Here is a 27744-nt window from a genome sequence, read left to right as displayed (position 1 = left end):
ACAATTAAAATCGCTCAAATGAGGAAAGGCCGCTGGACCTGATGGGATACCAGTTCGATTTTACACAGAGTACGCGAAGGAACTTGCCCCCCTTCTTGCAGCGGTGTACTGCAGGTCTCTAGAAGAGCGTAGCGTTCCAAAGGATTGGAAAAGGGCACAGGTCATCCCCGTTTTCAAGAATGGACGTCGAACAGATGTGCAGCACTATAGACCTATATCTCTAACGTCTATCAATTGTAGAATTTTGTAACACGTATTATGTTCGAGTATAATGACTTTTCTGGAGACTAGAAATCTACTCTGTAGGAATCAGCATGGGTTTCGAAAACGACGATCTTGTGAAACCCAGCTCGTGCTATTCGTCCACGAGACTCAGAGGGCCATAGACACGGGATCCCAGGTAGATGCCGTGTTTCTTGACTTCCGCAAGGCGTTCGATACAGTTCCCCACAGTCGTTTAATGAACAAAGTAAGAGCATATGGACTATCAGACCAATTGTGTGATGGATTGAAGAGTTCCTAGATAACAGAACGCAGCATGTCATTCTCAATGGAGAGAAATCTTCCGAAGTATGAGTGATTTCAGGTGTGCCACAGGGGAGTGTCGTAGCATCGTTGCTATTCACAATGTACATAAATGACCTTGTAGATGACATCGGAAGTTCACTGAGGCTTTTTGCGGATGATGCTGTAGCACATCGAGAGGTTGTAACAATGGAAAATTGTGCTGAAATGCAGGAGGATCTGCAGCGAATTGACGCAAGGTGCAGGGAATGGCAATTGAATCTCAATGTAGACAAGTGTAATGTGCTGCGAATACATAGAAAGAAAGATCCCTTATCATTCAGCTACAATATAGCAGGTCAGCAACTGGAAGCAGTTAATTCCATAAATCATCTGGGAGTACGAATTAGGAGTGATTTAAAATGGAATGATCATATAAAGTTGATCGTCGGTAAAGCAGATGCCAGACTGAGATTCATTGGAAAAATCCTAAGGAAATGCAATCCGAAAACAAAGGAAGTAGGTTACAGTACGCTTGTTCGCCCACTGCTTGAATACTGCTCAGCAGTGTAGGATCCGTACCAGATAGGGGTGATAGAAGAGATAGAGAAGATCCAACGGAGAGCAGTGCGCTTCGTTATAGGATCATTTATTAATCGCGAAAGCGTTACGGAGATGATAGATAAACTCCAGTGGAAGACTCTGCAGGAGAGACGCTCAGTAGCTCGGTACGGGCTTTTGCTGAAGTTTCGAGAACATACCTTCACCGAGGAGTCAAGCAGTATGTTGCTCCCTCCTACATATATGTCACGAAGAGACCATGAGGATAAAATGAGAGAGATTAAAGCCCACACAATTCTTCTTTCCACGAACAATACGAGACTGGAATAGGTTCAAATGGCTCTGAGCACTGTGGGACTTGACATCTATGGTCATCAGTCCCCTAGAACTTAGAACTACTTAAACCTAACTAACCTAAGGACATCACACAACACCCAGTCATCACGAGGCAGAGAAAATCCCTGACACCGCCGGGAATCGAACCCGGGAACCCGGGCGCGGGAAGCGAGAACGCTACCGCACGACCACGAGCTGCGGACAGTCGGGAATAGAAGGGAGAACCGATAGAGGTACTCAAGGTACCCTCCGCCACACACAATCAGGTGGCTTGCGGAGTATGGATGTAGATGTAGATGTAGAAGGCAAAGGTCCCGTGTTCGAGTCTCGGTGCGGCATTTAGTTTTGATCTGCCAGGAAGTTTCGTATCAACGCACACTCCGCTGCACAGTGAAAATTTCATTCTGGCTTGTAAAATTGTTCACATTACCATATACTTCTATTTAAGTAGTTATATGAACGTGTGGTGTTGGATCTTTCGGACTCCATTTTCACTCGTCGCTGCTGATTCCGCATAAAGTGCCGATGCAGCTGATGTCATTAGTTTCCTCTCTTTTCTTTCCTTCCCCGCCATCCCCTCCCTATTCAATCGCATAATAGTTTAAGTAATTTAATATATTTTCTTCGCAATATTTCTGTGTGGACCAAATAAAGTGTTAAGTTTTCTTCTCGGAATAGGCATTCTTCCAACAACGAGATTTTTGTGTTGTAAAGGACGTCGATGAGCAAGCTGTAGAGCACTTTAAGTCCAAAATCATCATCAATATTGACGTTAAAAAGGCACTCATCTCTCTCCTCCTGTTTTTTGACTCCATCTGGGGATATTATCACCACATTGCGGGGAATCATCAATAAATATAACTGTTCAAAACTGATTCCGATACATCTCCAGCTCATAGCTTTCCTTGTTGTTTCTGTTGACAGACCCAATGAAGAATGGAACGTACCAGGAGGAGGTTGTCCTTAACCTGTACGAGTGGAAACTCTCGACGTCCAGGACGGAAACGTACTTGGTGGCGTCCGGCTCCTTCAAAGGCACCGTCAGCTTCGGCCAGGAGATCGACATCCCGCTGCGCAACGAGACGCTGGGCCGCGCGCCCCGAGTTGGCCAGTTCTATAGCAGCACCAGCGGCTACCGGTACACGCTCGACATCGTCTTCAAGACGGCCGGCGTCTACCCGTGGTACACGACGAGGGCGCTCTCCACCTACTCCTTCGTCAGTTCGTCGACGAATCTACCCGGAATTGCAATCGGTCTGTCGTACGCCATCTAAAAAGTTGTGTCAAACGAGCCCGTCGCCGTGGTCAGATACGACACTCTACTGTCGTAGTTGCTCGTAGACTTCGCCGTTTTTCACTATTCATGCTGTTGCTGTAGTTCATTTTTTAAACAATATAGCCAGCTGACTCACAGATAAAAGCGTTTGCTCTCTAATTCTGCATATCGTCTTCAATTTATTAATGAAAATGTCTGATAATGAACTGACGCTGAGATGGAGACCCATTCAGGAAACATTTTTTTGTAAGCAGTGAGTCAGATGGCCATTTTGTTTGTAGTAACAGCTTCTTAAGTAAACTCCAGTCTGTGTTTGAAGGAAAACTATTAGATTTCATTTCCAATTGTACTATGTATTGCATTAAATATTTGTTTATCAAAACTCTTGTTTTATTATATAAGAGTCAACCGACAGCAACTTTCGCCAAAGTGGAACATAAACACGCAAACAGCTACATCAGAGATGTTCACTGAAGATGACAGCACACATATTTTACTGAATTCCCACAGTGCATCTTAAACAACGATAAACTACACCTGCCCACCGTTGTAATAGTTGGAGTCTTATTCAGTACTTTCTCGTCACAAAAATTTACTTCTTGTAAGTGTACGAAGAGTATGACAATTATTTATTTGCAATGGCTTTAGATTTACGATGAATCTGCCGTATAATTAAATTTATACTGGACGGTAAACTAGCATAAAACTACATTTAATACAGTTAGACTGAAGAATTACCGGCAATTGTTAATTTACAGCATGTTGAAGTAAATTATGAAATACAGTCATCAGAAGGGTCTTACACAATATTGACAGTTTATGTACTGAATGGCACTTCCCTTTAAATTTCTACGAACGCGAGATAATGCCCACAATAGGTAGAAGAATCCGATAGTATACCGATTTTGAAATGATATCTCTCACAGTATCAGAGAACTGAATTATGTCTCTGGCTTCAAAAGACGCCCAATGACCTATTACAACAGAGCACGCTCCACTTGTCATTACTACTATTGTTACTACTATTATTTTGCTTTAATTACTAGCGGTACCACCGCTACATTATTAATGGAAAATGGAAATGCCGTGTGGCTAGGGCCTCCCGTCTGTAGAGCGTTCGTCTGGTTTAAGTCTTTCGAGTTGACGCCATTCGGCGACTTGCGTGTCGATGGGGATGAAATGATGATGATAAGACAACACAATATCCAGACCCTGAGCGGAGAAAATTCCGACGCAACCGGGAATCGAGCCCGGGCCGTTAGGTATGACATTCCGTCGCGCTGACCACTCATATATATATATATATATATATATATATATATATATATATATATATATATATATATATATACGTATCTGGAGTGCACTATTACACAGAAAAATTACTGTACGTAATCATAATATGAAGTACATTCAAATGATGAGCGCATACCTAATTTTTTCTGTCTGCTTTTCGACCTAATACACTGAATATGTTTAATATCATCTTTACAGCTCTATGTGTTCACAAATCTGCCCTTCGTTCATAAAAATGAATACTAAACATGTTACAGATGATGACCAGTCACTTGTTCACAAAACTCTATTAAGTTTATACAAAAATCACTACAAAATATGTTGTAGTCGCCTTTCAGTCATCTTCATCCACTTCCGTTGTACGCTACGTCAGTAGCTGTTTTTTTTTCTTTTGAGTCAAAACTCTTATATCTGGTTTGATGCAGCCCGCCACGAATTCTGTTTTTCAGAAAGTCTGATGGCATATCGCCAATTTCATACGTTCTAATTCTACATATCAACGTGAATAGTTTTTTTTCCACTTCTCGACGGAATGTTATCTGTCCCTTGTGCCTTATTTGATCTTAAGTTTTCCAAAGCTCTTTTCAATTCTGTTCCTAATACTGGATCCCCCATCTGTTTCCTGTTGATTCCTGTTTCTTCTTCTACCACGTCTTCAGACAAGTTCAACCCCACATAGAGGCCATCAGTGTACCCTTTCAATTTATACGCTCTCTCTCCTCTGCACTTAATAGTGGAATTCTTATTGCGTTCTTAATGTCATCCCTTTTGCTTTTAATTTCGCCGAAGGCTGTTGTAACATTCCTGTATCCTGGATCAGTCCTTTCGATAATCATATCTTTTTCGATTTATTCACATTGTTCATGCAGCCATTTCGCTTTAGCTTCCCTGCACTTTCTATCTATGTCATTCCTAAGGGACTTTTATTTCTGTGTTCCAGAATTTCCCTGAATATTTTCGTACCTCCTTCTTTCGTCGATCAACTGAAGTATTTCTTCTGTTACATATGTTTTCCCCACGGTTTCCATCTTCGTACCTATACTTTTCTTTCCAACTTCTGCGATAAGTTTTTTCAGAGATGTCCATTCCTCTTTAACTGAAATGCCTACTGAGCTATTCATTATCGCAGTAACTATAGCCTCAGAGAACTTCAAGAGTATCTCTTCATACCTTAGTGTTTCCGTATCCCACTTCTTTTCGCGTTGATTCTTCCTGATTATTCTCTTGATCTTCAGCCTACTCATTGTGATCTGAGTCTATATTAGCTCCTGGGTACCCTTTACAATTCTATATCAGAATCTCTGTCTGACATAAAGTAAGCTAACTGAAAACTTCCCATATCTCTCGGCCTTTACCAAGAATGCATCCTCCTCTTGTGATTCTTGAACAGAGTATTCACTATTACCAGCTGAACTTTACTGCAGAAATCAATTCGTCTTTCTCCTCTCTCATACCTACTACCAAGACCATTTCTATCATAAAGCTTTATTATACCCCTCACTCTCCAACCACATTCCAAATACCCACGACTATTGGATTTTCATCTTTCTTTCAGTATCGTCATATACTTTCTCTGTTTCTTCCTCTTCTGCTTACGAAGTCGGCATGTATATCTGAACAACTTAAATTGGAAGTAACACATAGAAAATGTTGTGGGGAAGGCTATCCAAAGACAGCGTTTCATTGGCAGGACACTTAGAATATGTAACAGATCTACTAAGGAGACTGCGCTTGTCCGTCTTCTTTTAGAATACTGCTGCGCGGTGTGGGATCCTTAACAGACAGGACTGACGAAGTACATCGAAAAAGTTCAAAGAAGAGCAGCACGTTTTGTATTATCGAGAAATATGGGAGAGAGTGTCACTGAAATGGTACAGGTTTGGGCTGGGCATCATTAAAAGAAAGGCGTTTTTCGTTGCGACGAAATCTTCTCACTAAGTTCCAATCACCGACTATCTCCTCCGAATGTGAAAATATTTTGTTGACACCAACCTACACAGGGAGGAACGAGCTCCACGATAAAATAAGGGAAATCAGAGCTCGTACGGAAAGATATAGGTGTTTGTTATTTCCGAGCGCTATACGAGATTGGAATAACAGAGAATTGTGAAGCTAGTTCGATGTACCCTCTGCCAGGCACTTAAATGTGATTTGCAGAGTATCCATGTAGATATAGATGCAGATGAACTATTGTTGTCGGTGTTGGTTTACTGTCGACTCTGATGAGAACAACCCTATCACTGAACTGTTCAGTGATTCATTATCGAATTACCTCCTTATTCATAACGAATCTTACTCCTGTTAAACTATTTTCTGCTGCTATTACCCTATTGCATTGTGCATTGAACCCGGGACCTAGAAACGACGGAAGAGCTTCGTCCCCGCCGTAGCCCTTAGTGGTTCACAATCCTACAGCAGGCCACAGCAGTCCACCCGCCGCACCGCCGCCCCACACCGAAACCAGGGTTATTGTGCGGTTCAGCCGCCAGTGGAACCCCCGGGAACGTCTCATACCAGACCAGTGTAACCCCAAATGGTTGTGTGGTGGAGACAGTGTTTGCGCAGCAATCGCTGACGTAGTGTAGCTGAGGCGGAATAAGGGGAACCAGCCCGCATTCGCCAAGGCACATGGAAAACCGCCTCAAAAACCATCCACAGGCTGGCCGGCACACCGGACCTCAACACAAATCTGCCGGGCGGATTCGTGACGGGGAGCGGCACGTCTCCCCTCGGGAAGCAGCGCGTTAGACCGCGTGGCTAGCTGGGCGGGCTGGCGGGCTATAGTCATCTGACCAGAAATCTTGTCTTCTTTCCGTTTCATTTCACTGATCCGCACTGTATTTAGAGCGAGACTTAGCATTTACATTTTCAGATGTTGTGCTTCCCTGCCACATTCACTCCCCGATTCGTAGAAAGTTATCCTTACGTTGGTTATTCAAACCTTAGTTGATCACAAAAACTTGTTGTTGTGCGTCTGTAGTGTACTTCAGTAGTTTCTCAGTATCATCTTTCTTCTATTTCTTTCTAAGACATTTCCCATCATATGCTTCTGTTGCAGGAAGCCCAGTGATCTTGATGGGTATATATGCCCTGGTTTTCATTAATGAACCTATGACCTCCGCGTTCTTCCATACAGGATTGAGCATCTACTTGCCCGTTTTTTTTTTCTTCGGGGTACCCATAGTACACAAACTAAAGGAAAGGGAAAGATACGTCGTCATGTTTTCTACTGCATCTTCTCATTGTTTCAGCTAAGACAACAACCTCCCCGTATAAAGGGATGGCTCTTGTTTTAAAATTCGCTATTTTGCTTGTTTGAGCTGCATAAATCTTGAAGCAACCAAGGCGGTTAGACTCGGTGGTAAGTGACATATACTAATCTGGAGTAAGCCCTCGGTCGGACGTTCGTGACTTCGTTCTCACGACCCCTGAGTCGCAGTCAGATTGTAGATAGGAGTGCCCTCAAGTGGAAAAATAGTGCTAGATTTTTCAAATATGCCATTTCTGTTAAGAACAATAACATCCTTATAACCGTGTGATTAAGATTTTGGCCTCTGCATGCATTGTTGAACAAGTTGAGTTGAGTTCTTTTAAAGGGAGAAAGTGCTCAATGTAATGGTGTAGAAAGGCGCACACTTAGCACATTTCTTATCTTGCCCCTCGTGACAAGAATAACACGTATCCGCGTCTTTTTTCACGTTGCGTCTGTCAAAATTAAAAACACTTTTCGTAATACAAAGTAATCAAGCTTACTTTTCATGCAAATTATTGTTTTTCCCGTTATTACTTGAAACTTCGATTTCTGAGCTGCCCATCTTAATACACTCCTGGAAATGGAAAAAAGAACACATTGACACCGGTGTGTCAGACCCACCATACTTGCTCCGGACACTGCGAGAGGGCTGTACAAGCAATGATCACACGCACGGCACAGCAGACACACCAGGAACCGCGGTGTTGGCCGTCGAATGGCGCTAGCTGCGCAGCATTTGTGCACCGCCGCCGTCAGTGTCAGCCAGTTTGCCGTGGCATACGGAGCTCCATCGCAGTCTTTAACACTGGTAGCATGCCGCGACAGCGTGGACGTGAACCGTATATGCAGTTGACGGACTTTGAGCGAGGGCGTATAGTGGGCATGCGGGAGGCCGGGTGGACGTACCGCCGAATTGCTCAACACGTGGGGCGTGAGGTCTTCACAGTACATCGATGTTGTCGCCAGTGGTCGGCGGAAGGTGCACGTGCCCGTCGACCTGGGACCGGACCGCAGCGACGCACGGATGCACGCCAAGACCGTAGGATCCTACGCAGTGCCGTAGGGGACCACACCGCCACTTCCCAGCAAATTAGGGACACTGTTGCTCCTGGGGTATCGGCGAGGACCATTCGCAACCGTCTCCATGAAGCTGGGCTACGGTCCCGCACACCGTTAGGCCGTCTTCCGCTCACGCCCCAACATCGTGCAGCCCGCCTCCAGTGGTGTCGCGACAGGCGTGAATGGAGGGACGAATGGAGACGTGTCGTCTTCAGCGATGAGAGTCGCTTCTGCCTTGGTGCCAATGATGGTCGTATGCGTGTTTGGCACCGTGCAGGTGAGCGCCACAATCAGGACTGCATACGACCGAGGCACACAGGGCCAACACCCGGCATCATGGTGTGGGGAGCGATCTCCTACGCTGGCCGTACACCACTGGTGATCGTCGAGGGGACACTGAATAGTGCACGGTACATCCAAACCGTCATCGAACCCATCGTTCTACCATTCCTAGACCGGCAAGGGAACTTGCTGTTCCCACAGGACAATGCACGTCCGCATGTATCCCGTGCCACCCAACGTGCTCTAGAAGGTGTAAGTCAACTACCCTGGCCAGCAAGATCTCCGGATCTGTCCCCCATTGAGCATGTTTGGGACTGGATGAAGCGTCGTCTCACGCGGTCTGCACGTCCAGCACGAACGCTGGTCCAACTGAGGCGCCAGGTGGAAATGGCATGGCAAGCCGTTCCGCAGGACTACATCCAGCATCTCTACGATCGTCTCCATGGGAGAATAGCAGCCTGCATTGCTGCGAAAGGTGGATATACACTGTACTAGTGCCGACATTGTGCATGCTCTGTTGCCTGTGTCTATGTGCCTATGGTTCTGTCAGTGTGATCATGTGATGTATCTGACCCCAGGAATGTGTCAATAAAGTTTCCCCTTCCTGGGACAATGAATTCACGGTGTTCTTATTTCAATTTCCAGGAGTGTATTATAAAGAGAATAGTTAAAGTTATTTCTAAAACGTGACAACGCCTGGAGTTGTCCCCTATTAGAAGCAACAACAAATTTGAACCCGTGCTCTGCAAGCAGCAAGTCAATGCCGATCTCCCGTTTTCATTCCACTCGACGCATACTTGTATATGTCTCAAGAAACCGAAACCGATAAAAACTACACTTTAAATTTTTGATGAGCAGTCCCCTTTTAGCAATAAGCGATTCAATTTACATTATAAGACGTCGTAATTTGAGACGTGAGACATTTGGCAGTACTGTTCCCACAAAACGTAACCATATTGTCACACACACGTGGCATCTTAGAAGATATTAGGGGACGATAGCAGCAGCAACAGCAGTGAAAATATTGATCGTGACGTAGGAGATGTGGCTAATGACCACATCCTCATCTAGTAATATGGTTCTCTATCCCCTTCCGTGATATGGAGGTTAGAGATGGCGCTATGGATATAAATATATGTATCGAAATATTGAAACATGTGTAAGTGAGTAGCTTTTGTTTGAGTGTGTGTTACCGTAAACAGAAACCTGGGAATGTGAACTGACAACCTAAATGTGCTACTGAGCTCAAAGCTACATCACTTACATGAAATTGAAAAGAATTCTGTGTGTGTGAAAACCGATCTCATTCATAAGCAAATAAACAAGCAAAGCAATAATTTCACGCTCAGTCGACATGGTCAGTGCGAACTATTTGAAGAAAAAAGAAACTGTACAAAAAAAAAAAACCGAAACTTTAATGTCGACCTGTATAAGAATGTAACTTGAAACACAAAGAAATTTCTGCACTGACTTACGGCCCTGGTAAAATAAAGAAACTGACAGAACCTAAAGAAAATGAAACAATCATGTATTATGCATCTCACCTGCTAAATGAAGTACTGGCAGAAACAGCAACACACCAAGACTCCGCAACAGTTAAAAATAATACTGTTAAAAACTAACTACAGTTGGTCCAGAGAAATTTGGTTCATAATCTTGACAAAGAATGCTAATAATACACATGATTAAACCCTTATATTCTGAAATTTCAATTAGGGAGAAACTTACAAAAAAAAAAAAAAAAAAAAAAAAAAGAAAATAATTATAAACTGTAACATGACAATTCATTTAATCTAATAACCTCCATGGTACAGCAAATTAACTCAGAAGATCAATCAATTGAATAATTATCAAGAACTCTACTGTGATGAGGGTGAAGTGGAACAACAATCCAAGTCTAAAAAAATAAAGACACACTTTTACCTTGTCAAGTCATATCTTGATCTTCACTTCAAAAGCTGTTTTATGTCCGTATGCTATCTAATCATTGTTCTGAGTCATCATTACTCCTAGTAATAAATCTGCAACTCAAATAGTTACAAAAGTGCATCCATGGATTACACAGCACACTCAACGAAACCCGCCTGCCAGCTGTCTACTAATGACTGCCAAAGATTCTATGACTCCACAGTGCTGCCATCGCAGACACAGATACTGTTGCCTAACAACTGTTTCTCTGACCACAGTTCTTCAAATAAATCATTTTCCTTTACAAATATTAACACATCGAATAACATCATAAAAATTTAGGCATCTTACACGGGGTAATCTTCACTTTATCTCGATATAAATTTCCAAACTTTAAGTTCTTTTTAATTACGAGGAGAGTATGTTTCTGTCCCCCGAGGTTACTAGCGGTTTTTTCACGCTTCTGTAATACGGCACAACAACGGCTCTACAATTTCCTGGTGTGACATTCATTGTCAGGCGACCGACATGGCGTACCAACGAAGAGCCACTTAGCAGCGTTGGCAACATAACCGCGGGCTGTCAGGGGCGTTGTTGAGACGGCAGGATCACAAGCACATAGTCTCCTGCTTGCTCCATACGCGAATCAATGAAAAAAAAAAAATCCCTAATTATGTTATACAGTACAATACGGGATATCCTGTTATGCACTTCACTGCAGTTTGTAGAATGTAAGTGTAGATGTGTACAAACAAACAAATGAATGCACGCAGTGACTGGAGAATGGCGTTACCCAGACAAGTGGCTGCAGTAAAGTTTTGGTGGGCGAACGGAAGACGATGAGAATGCCTGATGCTCAGGCCTTTGGCGCGGCCGGATGTCGTGCTACACGAAACGACGACGGGAGCACCTGGGTCTGGGAAGTCATTCATACGCCGGCCTCGTGACGGATTATTATAACCATGTACTTCCTGTTCCTCAAAACTGCGTACAGGTGTAGAGGGGATCTGGCCCGTCGAGAATGTGAGCATTTGGAGGGAATTTGTCAAACGGAGAGCCTGGTTTCGGTGTGGGGCGGCGGTGCGGCGGGTGGACTGCTGTGGCCTGCTGTGGGATTGTGAACCACTAAGGGCTACGGCGGGGACGAAGCCCTTCCGTCGTTTCTAGGTCCCGGGTTCAATGCACAATGTACCCTGTCCAGTCACATTAATGTGACCACCTGTCAAAAGCCTGAATAACCACCCGCTGCGAGACATCAAAGAGGTTCTGGAAGGTACCGACAGGAATTTGGAGCCCTAGCGACACCTGTGCCGTGGCCAGCAGCGATAGGTTTCTCGGTTGAGAACCCTTGGCGTGAACAATCCGATCGAAGTGGTCCCACGCATTTTCGAATGGCTTGACATCAAAGGAGACTGGTAGTCTGGGGAGTACGGTAGACCCATCCTGGTGCTCTTCGAACAGCGGACGTACACTGCGAGCTGTATGACACATTGCATTGTCCTGCTGGTAGATGCCACCATGCAAAGGAAAAACAGATTGTGTGTAGGGGTGGACATAATCCCCAGGGATGAATGAATGCTTGTGTTGATCCATTGTGTCTTCCAGAATGATGATACCACAGAGGGAATGCCACGAAAAAATTCCTCAGATCATACGGCTCCCTCATCTGACCTAGATTCTTCTGACATTTGATGCATGGTGTTTGCTTTCAGACGTTTCACGCCGTACACGCATAAAGTAAGATTCATGCGGAAAGGCCACACTGTGAACTTGCAGTTCCAGTATTGGCGTGCGAATTCCAGCCTTCGCCAATGAACGGCGGTCAACATGGATGCATGGACCAGGCGCCTGCTGATGAGGGCCATACGCAACAACGTTCGTTGAACGACAGTTGAGGAGCCACTGTTGGCGCCGGCCGGAGTGGCCGAGCGGTTCTAGGCGCTTCAGTCTGGAACCACGCGACCGCTACGGTCGCAGGTTCGAATCCTGCCTCGGGCATGGATGTGTGTGATGTCCTTAGATTAGTTAGGTTTAAGTAGTTCTAAGTTCTAGGGGACTGATGACCACAGCAGTTTAGTCCCATAGTGCTCAGAGCCATTTCAACCATTTTTGAACCACTGTTGGCAGCCCCTTGATTCATCTGGGCGGTCAGCTGCTCAACAGTCCACACTTACTCGCCCGCACTCGTTTCACCATCATCATATGGTGCACCATAGTTGCCTCAGTGCCGGTTTTGGATTGTGTCATTTTGTCATTGACAATATAATGTAGCCACAGCAGCATGCCAACAGTTTACCAATTTAACCACTCCAGAAACGCTTTCACCATTGGCCCGAAAGCCAATGATCATGCCATTTTGGACGTCAGATAAATCGCCCCGTTTCCGTACAGGTGAGACATTTTACTTGAAAGTCGTTTGCCCTGTGTCGGCGGGTAAATAAGATATTGCAGTCGTTTGTTACGCCGAATGGCATTCGGAATAACACAGGTACTGCGATATCTTATATGTCACAACACACTGTTTCGTCTGAGAGGTGTTGCGTTGATCTGTGTAACGGCACGTACGTTTTTGTTATAGAATATTACAGGCTTCTTCGCTGTTGTGAAGGTGTTAGTCAAAGAAACAAGGATCATTTGACAACAAATGGAACAAGCCATAATTACAATATTACTCTGTAACAAGCCTCTGGAGAACCAGGCTCCGTTATACCAAAATATTTAGAACGCGTCTCTGTACAACTTCCGAAAGTTTGTCGGTGTAGTTCTAGTTCACCCTGTATACTCAACAGCAGTTGAACTAGTGACATAAACTATGGCGTGTAATACACTCTTTCATCCTGATGATGGTGCTGACGTGACGTGACATGCACTCTACGAGACTTCGAAAGTGTGAAGGCGTGCCATCCCGTATCATAACTACTCAACTGATCCCAACAATTCCCCGAGATTTCCCGGAACTGGACCCAGGCGATCACATCCTTATCGCCAGAAACTCAGTACTTTTCCCGTCATTTCAGCTGTTCGCGTCTCGTTAATTAGCTCAGTTCACAACTGTGAATCCTTTGTTACTTTTCTTCTCGAATGAAGAAGTCTAAACCAGCAAATGTTTAAACGAATTTTAATGTGACTCAGAGTACGAACTCTTCAGTTTCTTTCAAAAATGGTTCAAATGGCTCTGAGCACTATGGGGCTTAACCTCTAAGGTCATCAGTCCCATAGAGCTTAGAACCACTTAAACCTAACTAACCTAAGGACATCACACACATCCATGCCCGAGGCAGGATTCGAATCTGCGACCGTAGCGGTCGCCCGATTCCAGACTGTAGCGCCTAGAACCGCTCGTCCACCCCGGCCGGCTCAGTTTCTTTCGTCATCAAGATCGTCGGCCTCTACCAAATGTTCAAGCGACTTCACTTCATAAATTATAGTTTCCGATTCTACGTTTCTGAGTGTGAGAACACGAGAGCTTACAGCAAGTGTGTAGCAGCACTCTTGATTTGCGGCCGTGAGACATGCCGTTGTAATGAGGATGTGTATTGACTATTATTAATAGAGACAGGGAAACAAGCCAGTGCAACAGCTGACGGACTGGAGAGGTAGACGTAATTATGGCTAAGAAATGAAATAGAAACGTGTTGACGCTGTAAAATGGTGCAAGACGTTCGAAATTCTCAGGGAAACAGTTACAAGCAGTGATAAACTACAGGCTAGAAGGGTCATACGCAATATGTACAAGAATGAAGAGGGAACAATAAGGATGGAATAGCAAGAATGAAGTGTTCGGATGAAAAAGGGTGTAAGTAGGAATACAGTCTTTCGCACATGCTAATCAGTATGTACTGCACATCAAAGGAGCAAAGATGGACATAAAACAAGGGTTCAGGAGTGGGATTAAAATTCAGATTGAAGGGAAATCTGTTGAAATGGTTCAAATGGCTGAGCGCTATGGGAATTAACATCTGAGGTCATCAGTCCCCTAGACTTAGAACTACTTAAACCTAACTAACCTAAGGACATCACACACATCCATGCCCGAGGCAGGATACGAACCTGCGACAGTAGCAGTCGTACGATTCCGGACTGAAGCGCCTAGAACCGCTCGGCCACCACGGCCGGCTGGAAATCTGTACATATTTTAAAAAAGTATGTGTGTATGTACGTTCCACATCTCCCCCTAAACCACTGGACCAATTTCAACTGTACTTGTTACACAGCGACAGTAACAGTCGCGTGATTCCGGACTGAAGCGCCTAGAACCGCTCGGCCACCGCGGCCGGCGGGAAATCTGTACATATTATAAAAGTGTAAGTGTGTATGTATGTTCCACATCTCCCCCTAAACCACTGGACCAATTTCAACTGTACTTGTTACATAGCGACCTTACTGACAGGCAACAATCGCTTTGGGTGTAAGAACCACACACCTGTGAAAGCGATGGGGGTGAAAAATTAGTGTAGCTCATGAAGCACGAATTTACAGACTTTATTCACCCAGTATTTGGGAATGAGAGCACTTACACCCAAACCTTCAGATGTCAGACACTCGGATGGGTACCAAACGTTGTGTGTCGATAGAGGATCAACCAAAACACCGATTTAATTCGTGCTGTGTGTTGTCGTCCAGTAGAACATGCGTAAAATGTAATTAAAAGTAACACCAGAACAAGGACAAAGAAAAAGGTTAACTGTGAGTCATTCAATTGTAGATCTTCCGTGAGTGAGTAGGGCGAGGGTGAGATTGTCGTTCCGAAGTTGCGCGATCAACGCCCACCAAAGATAATTTTTTTAAAGTTTTTACGCGTGAAACTGTTATAAGGGAGAACACTTTCCTGACATGTAAAATGACTTTTCGGAGTTTTAAGCAATGCTCTTTTGACAGTACATTTGAATGGATGGGTGTGGTGTTCTGTAGCACATGCCCGCCAGGTAGATTCGCTACTTTCACCTAACGAAGCGAAAGCTGACTGCCAAAAGAACATTGCTAAAAACTCCGAAAAATTCTTTTGCGTGTCAGGAAAATGTTCTCCCACATAATAGTTTCACGCGTAAAGAGTTAAAAAAAAGTGTCATTGGTGGGGTTTCACCAAAGGACCTTCAGCATGACAACCTGAAGCTCTACTAACCTTTTTTTTCATTGTATTTGGTCGTAGAGGACGTCACATGACTTCCGTTGACGTTCCCTGTTGATCTTTTACTCAGTTTTTTTATTACACAGACCAGCCAGCTCTCTAACTGAACTCGTTGAGCTACCATGCCAGTGTCCAAACTCAGCTACCCGAGATCTACAATTGCATCATTCACAATTATGCTTTTACTTTGCTCCATAGTTCTGGTGTTATTTTTAATTAACGTTTACTCATGTTCTACTGGACGACAGCACATAGCACGAACTATATCGGAATTTTGATTGATAGTCTATCGACATACAATGTTTGGTACCGGTCTGAGTTTCTGACTTCTGGAGGTTTGGGTCTTAGTGACTTCCACCAAACTTTACACATAATTTGAAATCATTACTAGATTTTTTCCTCCCTGACAGTCCCTACAAAAGGATGAAAGGAAAACTGTTTATCGCTTACTACTTTTCTACAGTGCATGCAGTAAATGTACCTCGTGAGGCACGACGTAAAAATTTATTACTTCGTTACAACTTACTGTATTCGCAACACATTTAGCAGGCGCTACGCACATACAGAACTGAATGTAACTGCAAAATTATTTCATGGTACTACCGTATTCCAGGAGATATGACGTCATAACCAATGAGCTGTGTGAGAAACGGCAGCATCATGCATGACATTTAAATTTATTACTTCTTTGGTAGTAACTCTGTTCACAACAATTTTCGCAGAAAGTATCCACGTGTTTCGCTGAATGTACCTACGATGCTATATCGTGTTAAGACACATAGTTCAGGCGAAAGGGCGTCAGAAACAGTGAGATGCGTGAAAAACAACCCCATCATGCATGATGTCTAAGTTCATTACTTCGTTGCTACTAACGTCATCGGCAACAATATTTGCAGGCAGTATCCACATATACTGCTGAATGTACCAAAAAAGTGTATCATTGTACGACACATAATTCAGCAAGTATGATGTCACAAACATTAAGCACGAGGCCAGACCGAGCGTCGTACGGGCATGGATGTACAGCTGCAGGATGGGCCAAATAAAAGTGGTACGGACACTTTGAATCCATTTGTAGCAGCGTTAACGGAAAAGAGCTACAATTACTTCCAACAGGATGGAGCAACTGCCCATACACCCGGCTGAACCGTGGAGCACGTTTACACAGTCTTCACGTCTGACGGAACTGTTACAAAGGCCCTAGCTGGCCACCCAGGTCACCTGATCTGTCGGTGTGCGACTGCTTTGTGCGAGGAGCCCTCAAGTCTAAGGCGTATCGCAACAAACCTCATAGTCTTCAAGAACTGCATCAGAACATTTTTGATGAGACTGTAGCAATTTCAGCAGTCCAGCTTCGATCCGCCTCCGCAACTTCGTCGCCACAAAAATGCAAACGAACTTCTCCATAACAACGCAAGGCCTCACAAAAGTCTGCACATCCGAGAGGAGCTCACAAAACTTCACTGGCATGTTGTTCCTCATCCACCCTACATCCCAGAACTCGCACCTTCCGACTTACATCTGTTTGGCACGAGGAAGGAAAAACGCCGCGGGAAGCAGTACGTGAATTATGGGAAAGTTATTGGTGCAGCAAGAAGCTGACTCCGACGTCGACCAGTGGAATGGTACCATGTGGGCACACAGGCTCTCCCAGTAAGGCAGTCGCATTGAACGGAGATTATGTTGAAAAATATAGACTTTTGTAGCTAAAAGACTGGGGAATGATATTTTTAGTGGAATCCTGAATAAAACTATCCTGCTCGCGAAAAAAAGTGTTGGCTTACTTATTGAACGATTGTCGTGTAATATACACTACTGGCCATTAACATTGCTACACCACGAAGATGACGTGCTACAGACGCGAAATTTACATGCTGTGATATGCAAATGATTAGCTTTTCAGAGCATTCACACAAGGTTGGCGCCGGTGGCGACACCTAGAACGTGCTGACATGAGGAAAGTTTCCAACCGATTTCTCATGCACAAACATCAGTTGACCGGCGTTGCCTGGTGAAACGTTGTTGTGGTGCCTCGTGTAAAGACCAGAAATGCGTACCATCACGTTTCCGACTTTGATAAAAGTCGGATTGTAGCCTATCGCGATTGCGGTTTATCGTATCACGACATTGCTGCTCGCGTTGGTCGAGATCCAATGACTGTTAGCAGAATATGGAATCGGTGGGTTCAGGAGTGTAATACGGAACGCCATGCTGGATCCCAAAGGCCTCGTATCACTAGTAGTCGAGATGACAGGCACCTTATTCGAATGGCTGTAACGGATCGTGCAGCCACGTCTCGATCCCTGAGTTAACAGATGGGGACGTTTACATGACAACAACCATCTGCACGAACAATTCGACGACGTTTGCAGCAACATGGCCTATCAACTCAGAGACCATGGCTGCGGTTATCCTTGACGCTGCATCACAGACAGGAGCGCCTGCGATGGTGTACTCAACGACGAACCTGGGTGCACGAATGGCAAAAAGTAATTTTTTCGAATGAATCCAGGTTCTGTTTAAAGCATCATGATGGTCGCATCCGTGTTTGGCGACATCGCGGTGAACGCACACTGGAAGCGTGTATTCGTCATTGCCACACTGGCGTATCACCCGGAGTGATGGTATGGAGTGTCACTGGTTACACGTCTCGGTCACCTCTTGTTCGCATTGACGGCACTTTGAACAGTGGGCAGCCGGCCGCGGTTGCCGCGCGGTTCTAGGCGCTGCAGTCTGGAACCGTGGGACTGCTACGGTCGCAGGTTCGAATCCTGCCTCGGGCATGGATGTGTGTGATGTCCTTAGGTTAGTTAGGTTTAAGTAGTTCTAAGTTCTAGGGGCCTGATGACCTAAGATGTTAAATCCCATAGTGCTCAGAGCCATTTGAACCATTTTGAACAGTGGGCGTTACATTTCAGATGTGTTACGACCCGTGCCTCTAAACTTTATTCGATCCCTGCGGAACCCTACATTTCAGCAGGATAATGCACGACCACATGTTGGAGGTCCTGTACGGGCCTTTCTGGATACAGAAAATGTTCGACTGCTGCCCTGGCTAGCACATTCTCCAGATCTCTCACCAATTGAAAACGTCTGGTCAATGGTGGCCGAGCAACTGGCTCGTCACAATACGCAAGTCACTACTCTAGATGAACTGTGGTATCGTGTTGAAGCTGCATGGGCAGCTGGACCTGTACCCGTCATCCAAGCTCTGTTTGGTGCAATGCCCAGGCGTATCAAGGCCGTTATTACGGTAGGATCTATGCACCCAAATTGCGTGAAAATACAATCACATGTCAGTTCTAGTATAATATGTTTGTCCAATGAATACCAGTTTATCATCTGCTTTTCTTCTTGGTGTAGCAATTTTAATGGCCAGTAGTGTAGTTTGGGGAGGGGTGTCATGACTCCATGCCCCCTCCCCCCATCTCTTCCCCCCTTGGACCTGTGCCTGTTGTTTTACTGACATCTACATGTGATTCACGAGAGCGTGTTCATGAGAAGTTACTGAGTCGCTAATCTTAGTTATCTGACATGCCACCGTTTCCTCTCTCCCCTCCGCCACTGTATGAGCCCAGGTGCGTGGTATGTGCCAACTCTCGCACAGCGTCTGTGGACAATGGCTGTTGGCTGAATGAGCCCTGTGCAAACACGGCGAACAGAGCAGCGGAAGAAGACGACGTCCTCTGTTGTTGGGAGCTCTGGCGGTGGCGGATGCCGTGAGGCACGCAGGCGCTGCAAACAGCACCTGGGGGACTCATATAAACGTCGGCCGGGAGACGGACTGTGGTTGACACTGCGCCTCGAAGACGCCATGCTCCGCCACTCGATCGCTGCCTTCTTGCTGGTGGCTGCGTGCTCTGGTAAGATACGTGAGCGTAAAGGTGTCAGCTACTTTTCTTCTATCGCAGTGGAAATTCTATGCGAGGGTAGTCTGAAAAGTTTCCGACCCCATCATGAGGATGGCAGCACTTGTCAACAAAAGATGAGGAATTAGTACGCGCTTACCTATTAAGGCATTCATCCAAATTTCAGCTATTCTGGACGGCCATTTGTTGTTTGACCCTCGGTTTAATGGCTCGATGCGCGCGTTTTTGTGAAAATGGACAAATTCGTGGATCGAGCTGTCAGTAGATGTTTGTTTATGAAAGGCAGTATGCCTACGCAAATTAAACAGTAATTGGTTGCTGTTTACGGGGACTCTGTACCACCATTTACCATCGTGAAATTTAGGGCAGCTGAATTTAAACTTGGGTGACGATGAACGTTCGGGACGGTCATAAACCTCAGCGACTGACGATAACATTATTCAAGTTCACCAAATGTTGCTAGAGAACCGGCGAATTAGCGTGAAATAGATAACAGAGTCTTTGAGCATAAGTAAATAACCTGAAGCTTCCTGGCTGATCAAAACTGTGTGCCGGACCGAGACTCGAACTCGGGACCTTTGCCTTTCGCGGGCAAGTGCTCTACCATCTGAGTTACACGAGTTTCATATCAGCGCACACTACGCTGCAGAGTAAAAATTTTCATTCTGGTTCACTAAACAACGTGTTTGTCACCCACTGACTGAAAATTTGAGGATGAGGAAGCTCAAGGTATACTTGGTACCACGACTGTTCATTCTGCGTCGTCTCACACCTCAGCGGTTGCCATGGCGGAAATCCACGAACTGCGGTTTCAGCTGCTTGCTGCTTGACCACCCTCATTTTTGACCAGATCTTTTCTTTGTTCCCTTGGCTAAAAGTTGAGCTTGGAGACAAAAATTTTTGTTGAATGAAGAAGCCATAGCCTTTGTAAACAACTATTTTACAGAGAAAGATAGTAACTATTATTTGTACAGGTTAAAGAGATGGTAGCATTGATGGGGAAAGTATAAAAAACTTACAAGGAGATTATATTGGAAAGTAAAAATAAATTGAAGTAATAATGTCTTATTTTTTTGTTCAGTCGTAGACTTTTCAGACCACTCCCGTACCTAGAGTGCTTGACTACTATAGGTACAAAGGGGGTAGAAGAGGGCAATGAAAGCAGCAGATAATCATAATAAACATAGACCAGCGGTCTTCCCGATACGACGTGTACACAAGTGCAGACATTCCAATGTTACGACAATAGCTAGTTCCAGGTACCACACCCCACAGTGAATAGCAAACACACATGTATAAACTGTAAAGGTTGCCAAGACTGCACACTTTTTCAAATGCATAAATGGCTGTCATCCAGTTCATATAAGAGCGGTCTATTGGCAAGAGGTAGCGCTGTTCCATTACGAAGCGTATCCTCAGAGAAGACAGCCGGACAGTAGAGTTCTCACTATGTCCAATAGAGCCCGTGCGAGATATCCCCTACTACTTTTGCCTCTGTAGGGAAATTGTTCTCTGACATCTTAAGACATATCCTATCATCTAGTCTAAACCTTTGAAACAACTTTAAAGCGCCGGTGTAACCTACAAATATGGCGGTCAGCGTAACAACGGCTAAGTATGTCATGGTCATTTTGCTCCTTGCATATACTAAATAAATATCTCCTGAATAATATTTCCACCCTGCAGCGAAGTGTATGCTGTTACTGCCCGCTGGCCGCTGAAGACAAGGTTCCGGATTCAAATACCGGTTAGGCACGCAATTTTAATACGCCACGAAGTTTAATAACAGCGAAAATGTGGATTTTTGAAAAATAGGGGGGGGGGGAGGAGGAGGGGAGAGGAGTGGGGGTACTGCTACAAGTAAAGCTCCGATGGCGGGTCGTGAGTCGTGCGTGGATAGCTCAGTCGGTAAGAGCAATACACGTAAGTAAAGTTTCCATTTCCATGTCCAGGTCTGACATACATTTTAATTGTGTCAATAAGTTAGCTAAGTGAATAAATAAGTGAAAAGGAATTTGAAGGAATGTGTGAATAAATGGGGCAACACTTGAGCACTTGCAGTGCGTCCTGTAACAGGCGTTTAACAAAACCCTCTGCTACAGGCATATCATGGGAAATGAACAGGTTCTTCAGGTTCGAGTTTTATCCCCGTCTCGTATCCTTTTGTCGTCGACAGTTACCAAGGGGTACGGATGAAGAGTTATTTGATGCCACCAACATCGAGGCAAGCGGCTGCAGCAATGGTGTGTGTAACGTGTTTTGTTTTTCTATTTTAGGCAACCTGTATCCCAGGTTCGAGAAGGTGGTCCGAGACCCGTTGGTATTCGACCTGCTCTACAGTACCACAGCTGGTGCTCATAATGAATCTTGGTACTTCGATGCTCCAGTCAACGTGACCTCTTTCATCATCCCAACTCAGATGACTTGGTCCTCAGGTACGTTACTGACACAAAAGCACTTGTTTGGACTCTATTGCGATCTGTCTAATGAATAATGCTGTAGTGCGTGCTCAAAATAGCTTATCCCCTGCACAGAAATGCATTCTCAGCGCTGGATGTTTTTGAGCCGAAAGGGTGGGCTTAGTTGCCGTCGCCTGCTGAGATGGGCGCTTTGTCTCACTTGTTCAGTCGTTGATTTTCTTATTCGGTGCTCTAGTCAGGGACTGAAGACCACAACAACAACAACAACAGTCAGGGACTATTGATACGCATGAGAGGAGACTGCAGCTGTTGAACTCTATCTTCCCTCTCCCTGGGTGGCTGGTCACAACGGAGCCGGCACCATTGCCGCTGTCCCGCCATCTAAGACTCCGTCTGTGCATGTACTGGCCAAGTTATTTTGTGCCCTCTCTATCAGGGAAATGGCCTGCAAGTTTGGATTTGGTGTGAAAGCCCACACCATTACAAATAATGCAGAAAGAAACGGAGTCCAGCTCATACCACAGCATGAGGCTCGCTGCACCAACCACGAGTGGCGGTGTCGTAGCAATGAGGCTCCAAGTGGCAGGCGGTTGCTGCCGTCCATCGTATATCGCAAGCCGGAGAGAGTGCTCGTGATTTGGAGCCACCGGGGGCGTGGCTCAATGGGAGCACACCACTGAATCCACCAGGGTCAGACAGAAACTTGCAATTCTGTTGCCAACTGTGACGCCCATGGGGTGGTATTGATACATGATACCACGCCCTCGATAGTAATTGCGACCTCTCATTGTGATGTGGAACAAGCCAGTTTTATAATTGTAATACACTTTCTCTGTGAAAGGTGTGGCAATATGCTGAGCATCTGCATGATTGTCTTAAGCTGCCTTTTTTCAGACACAGTGCTTTATTCTTGACTTTGTTGAGTCTCTCTCTCTCTCTCTCTCTCTCTCTCTCTCTCTCTCTCTCACACACACACACACACACACACACACACCTGCATTATACAGGGTGCTAAAGAAGTGATCCAATAGTTTGAGAGGTGGTAGTACTCACCAAAACAAGAAAGAAAGTCAAGTAAACATGGGCTCTACAAAGTCTACCTTACGAGCCATGAACACTTGTTCAATAGAATAGATGTGTTTCACAGTTTCGAAGAGGAACAAGTGTTCATAGCTCTTAAGGTATGCGTTTTAGAGCCCATGTTTACTGGATAGTTTTTACTTGTTTTGTCCACATTACCTCCTCTCTAAATATGGAAAGCAAATAGCTTGCAATAAAAGAGATCTCTTTCATACTATCGAAGATGAACAAGTGCCCACAGCCCCTTAACTGAACTCTGCCCAAATAGGCCATGGAGGCTCAACGGTACAGACCGGCCGCCATGTCATCCTCAGCACACAGGCTTCACCGGATGCGGATATGGAGGTGCATGTGGTCAGCACACCGCTCTCCCGGCCGTATGTCAGTTTTCGAGCCCGGAGCCACTACTTCTCTCAATCAAGTAGCTCCTTAGTTTGTCTCACAAGGGCTGAGTGCACCCCGCTTGCCAACACCACTCGGCAATATTAGCCCAGCCCGACAGCGCTTAACTTCGTTGATCTGACGGGAATCGGTGTTACCACTCATACCACTCAGTAAGTGGTCAAAGAAGATGGCTGAATCATTTCCTTCTGTGCTACACTAAGGCTAAGTGTACGATAGTGCAAATCACTTCTGTTTCACGTATTACATTCATGACTGCGAATGCAGATGTTGTTTTTGAGCGGAGATTAAATATTTCATATAATTATGCAAATCATTTATGTGAGACACTCTTCAGTTTTTATTTCCATACACAAAGTAAATAACGCGATTATATTTTTACAACAAACTTAATAAGAGAGTTGGTTCTGTTAGTGCTTCTGTTAATGTGTCTGATTGTTTACATAGCTGTATACTAGAAGTGCTAGAGTTGACAACACATGTTATCCTTATTACATGCATGTGCGAAACAAACACTTTCTTTTTCAATGATTATTTGCCCTGGAAAATGAATGTCATTCTATGATATATTCAGCTTCAAACTTTGATATTGTTTGTTAGGCAAAAGTTGCAGAGCTTACACATTTAAGAAGATCTGCAACATATGGCTTCCATTTCTGGTTCTTATCAGTATAAATCTCGGTCTGAATAGGCCTCGGAAGGCCCAAAGAGACCGACCGACCACCGTGTCGTCCTCATAAATAGGCGTCATTAGATGCGGATATGGAGGCGCATGTGCATCTGGGCAAACATCGTTCTCCTAGCTGCTGTCAGTTTTCGTGACCTAAACCGTTACTTCTGATTCAATTAGTTCCTCAGTTGGTTAACAACGGCTGAATGCACCTCCAAGTACTAGCCAAACCCAATAGCGCTTAACTTCGGTGATCTGACCAGAGTTCCCACTGTGATAATGCTGTTCGCTTATCAATGTAAACACTTAAGAACTTAGAATATTCTCTTTAATTTACTGATTTACCATCATGCCTTATTTCTAATGCTTTGGCCAGACTTCATACGCATGGAAGTGCGTATGTTGTGCTTCTAAGCTCGATAACAGTCCATTTTCAGATAATACTTACTAATTTCCAAGAACATTTTATTTAGGATTTCAAGTATTGAAATTTATCAATTAGTTTCGATTATAATATCTGCACAGTCAGCAAAAAGAACTGTTTCTGCTTCTAGGATAAATGATCACAGATAACAATAACAAAAATGGACACAGTATCGATCCATGTAGTAAAGTCATAGTGGTTATTGTCCGTTCTGAAGATGGCGAGACTGCAGGTGAAAATTACTGCCGAGCTAACTTAAAAAAACATTCTTTTCTTCCTTCCGACAGGTCCAGAGGCGAACGGAACGTACGTGGAGGACGTGGAACTGCTCATCTACGAGGTGTATGACCGTTCGGAGACTTACCTGGTTGGCAACGGTTCATACTCTGGGACGGTCAGCATGGGTAAAACGCTCCACATACCCGTGATGAATATCACGACTGGAGGCGAGCTATACGTTAGACAGTACCTCACCAGTCTGGGATACAACTACATCCTCAGCTTCCACTTCAAGACGACCGGAATGTACCCCTGGTATATGACGCGTACATTTTCCTCGTATTCCCCTGTGAGTTCTTACACTGACGTAGAGGGTTTAGCTATTGGACTAACTTTCAGCAATGCCTAGAACTACATTGGTTCGGTGAACAGTGTTCGGTTCCAATTTTTTTCCATCCTCATACCGCTTCAGTGTCGGCTAAATGTCCCTTATTGACGAAGTCTCTTCCGTTTCGTTTCCTTCTTAGCGGGCACGATACGAGTGTGTTCTTATAATTGAAGCAGGTAACCAAATTGTACTTCAAGCAGCAGTTACCGGAAAACGCTTCAGAAATTACGCGTAACTATTAAACAGAAGAACACGGGCAAAATTAAAAATATTCCTGTACAAGAATGGGAAAATTTTTGCTAATATATATATTTTCGGTGTCATAATTTAAACTTTCGAGCAGTCAGTACATTTAGAACTTAAGATGTATTTGTAATTCCTATCAGAAACATTAGTTTAAAAATTAAAATCAGGAAAGGTGGAAGCACAAGTTGCGGGAATAGAACTGTTCTACACATGTAGCACTTATAAAATAAATTACATGTTACAAAACACAGCATTACAGTTCGACTAATTTAGCCCAGAAATGGGCGAAGTCGACTGGATCATGAGTTTTCGACATTACGTGCTAAAGTGTGCAAGGGGATGGGGATGGGGTGATTGGCCGTGGTCGGGACAGGAGTATTTGTAGGGTTGTCTGGATCTTACCACTATTGCCGTATGTTACGTGTTTTTTGACAATAGCGTCGTGATAGTAAAAAACTGTAACTGCCACAAAGAAGTGGCACAAATTAACAATTAGTGACGATCTGAAACAGATGCTGTGAACACTGCATACAATTCAATATTTTGCTTAACTGTCATCCTGAGTCATCAACTCGTCTCGAGTTTTAATATACATACATTCCACATTTCTCTCCCACACTCCTACGCGCGGTGATGTGACAAGTAGACACAGCTGGAATCTGAAGTGCGTTTCCATAGCACCTCTCACCTTCTTCGTATACCGAACTGTGACCGATGAGTGAAGACTGAGAGGCGTATGTGTAACGGTTATAATTCATTTCCTTTACTGGAAGCCGTCTTATTCATCGACAAAACATACTTGACTTTTGTACCTGCTAAGGTACACTAAGCTCTCATGTCATTGCTATATGCGTAAAATAACCACGGCTTTCAAATAAACTTGAGATTCATATAATAGTTTTCTAGTACTTGTTTTCATACCATGATTGCACAATAAAGCTGTTAATTTATGAAGTGTATTTTGCGTGTATCTGCCAGCATTTATTGAGATTAATGCGTGTATGAAAATTTCTGTGAGAAGCAAATAAAGTTATATTGTAACAACAATGAAACGTCTTTGACATATTCCACAAAATTCACTTCTCCCAGCGAAGGATACAAGACGGTGCCAATGTAAAAGTGTCGTTAATGTTTGTATGAGTTTCTGGGACTTGAAGAGTAAGAGTATATCTTTTTAGAAGTTTACTGCTGTTTTCAAAATTAATGTCACTGTTATGAAAGATAACTGCCGTACTGTACTGAAGGATAATGGTTGATAGCACTCGATAAATTGTTGTAAGAATTCTGTTTATTGGTATGATAAACTCTTGGTGCGAAGAATGTGTGACTTAGATCTTCCATAGTTAATTCGTATAATTAAAAAAAATGGCTCTGAGCACTATGGGACTTAACATCTGAGGTCATCAGTCCCCTAAAACTTAGAGCTACTTGAACCTAACTAACCTAAGGACATCACACACATCCATGCCCGAGGCAGGATGCGAACCTGCGACCGTAGAGGTCACGCGGTTCCAGACTGTAGCGCCTAGAACCGCTCGGCCACTCCGGCCGGCCGTATAATTCACATCAAGAATCGTTTGGTGTTTGTATTAAGTAGAGATAATCCACCATTAAACGGATTTCGTTCTCTGTACCAAGGTTCATACGTAACTGAGCAGTTTCTCCCACTCAACAGAAACTCAGAACTTGTAAAACAGATGTCTATACATGTGAGTCAAAAAGGGCGTTACAATTTTGGAATGATATAGAAATTTGCAGGCCGGAGTGGCCGAGCGGTTCTAGGCGCTACAGTCTGGAACCGCGCGATTGCTACGGTCGCAGGTTCGAATCCTCACTCGGGCATGGATGTGTGTGATGTCATTTGGTTAGTTAGGTTTAAGTAGTTCTAAGTTCCAGGGGACTGATGACCTCAGAAGTTAAGTCCCATAGTGCTCAGAGCCATTTGAACCATTTTTTTGATATAGAAATTTATTGAGGTAACTTACAGAATCGGTAGATGTGTCATTTTGTAGCAAACGACCTCAAGTTTCACATAAAACTGTCAAGTGTCATTTTTGTTCGATGTGACTACCATTTTTAACTGGCGAATATACCATCGGTAATCAATTCTTCCAACCTCATTGCAGCAAATCGGCCGTACCTTTTTCAACGGAAGCATAGATTCGATTTTCCAGTCGGTCAGATTTTTTGATGGGGGAGGAATATACACACGGTTTTAACAATTTTTAAATGTTCGAATAATAAATTGCCGTCTCTTTATCTAAGAATATATGATGAATGCAGCTAGCCGCTGTCTCTGTGTAATGTCTTGTCTGTATAGACGTGTGTCTATTACCTTTAAGATCCCTTCACCTTCACACATAAATCTATACAGTAAAGTAAGGCCTCTTGGCTGATCCGTGATAAGACAGGCGAAAAATTAG

The 27744-nt window shown here is 44.2% G+C and overlaps 2 protein-coding genes across 2 annotated transcripts in view; one reads left to right on the top strand and one right to left on the bottom strand.

The window, feature by feature from the left end:
• Positions 1–27744, bottom strand: part of LOC124774910 (adenylyl cyclase 78C-like) — a 723787-nt gene that overhangs the window by 229724 nt on the left and 466319 nt on the right. The window lies entirely within an intron of this gene.
• On the top strand, positions 19366–26368 carry LOC124774913. Its single transcript, XM_047249588.1, has 3 exons — positions 19366–19466; positions 21749–21907; positions 24756–26368. The coding sequence occupies exons 1-3, from the start codon at positions 19418–19420 to the stop codon at positions 25094–25096; spliced, it is 549 nt and encodes a 182-aa protein (XP_047105544.1). The 5' UTR covers positions 19366–19417; the 3' UTR covers positions 25097–26368.

Source organism: Schistocerca piceifrons, chromosome 2 (assembly GCF_021461385.2).
Source record: "Schistocerca piceifrons isolate TAMUIC-IGC-003096 chromosome 2, iqSchPice1.1, whole genome shotgun sequence".
In the NCBI taxonomy this organism is placed as follows: Eukaryota; Metazoa; Arthropoda; class Insecta; order Orthoptera; family Acrididae; genus Schistocerca; species Schistocerca piceifrons.
The sequence above is the reverse complement of the archived record's forward strand: the minus strand, read 5'-3'. Positions and strand labels throughout refer to the sequence as shown.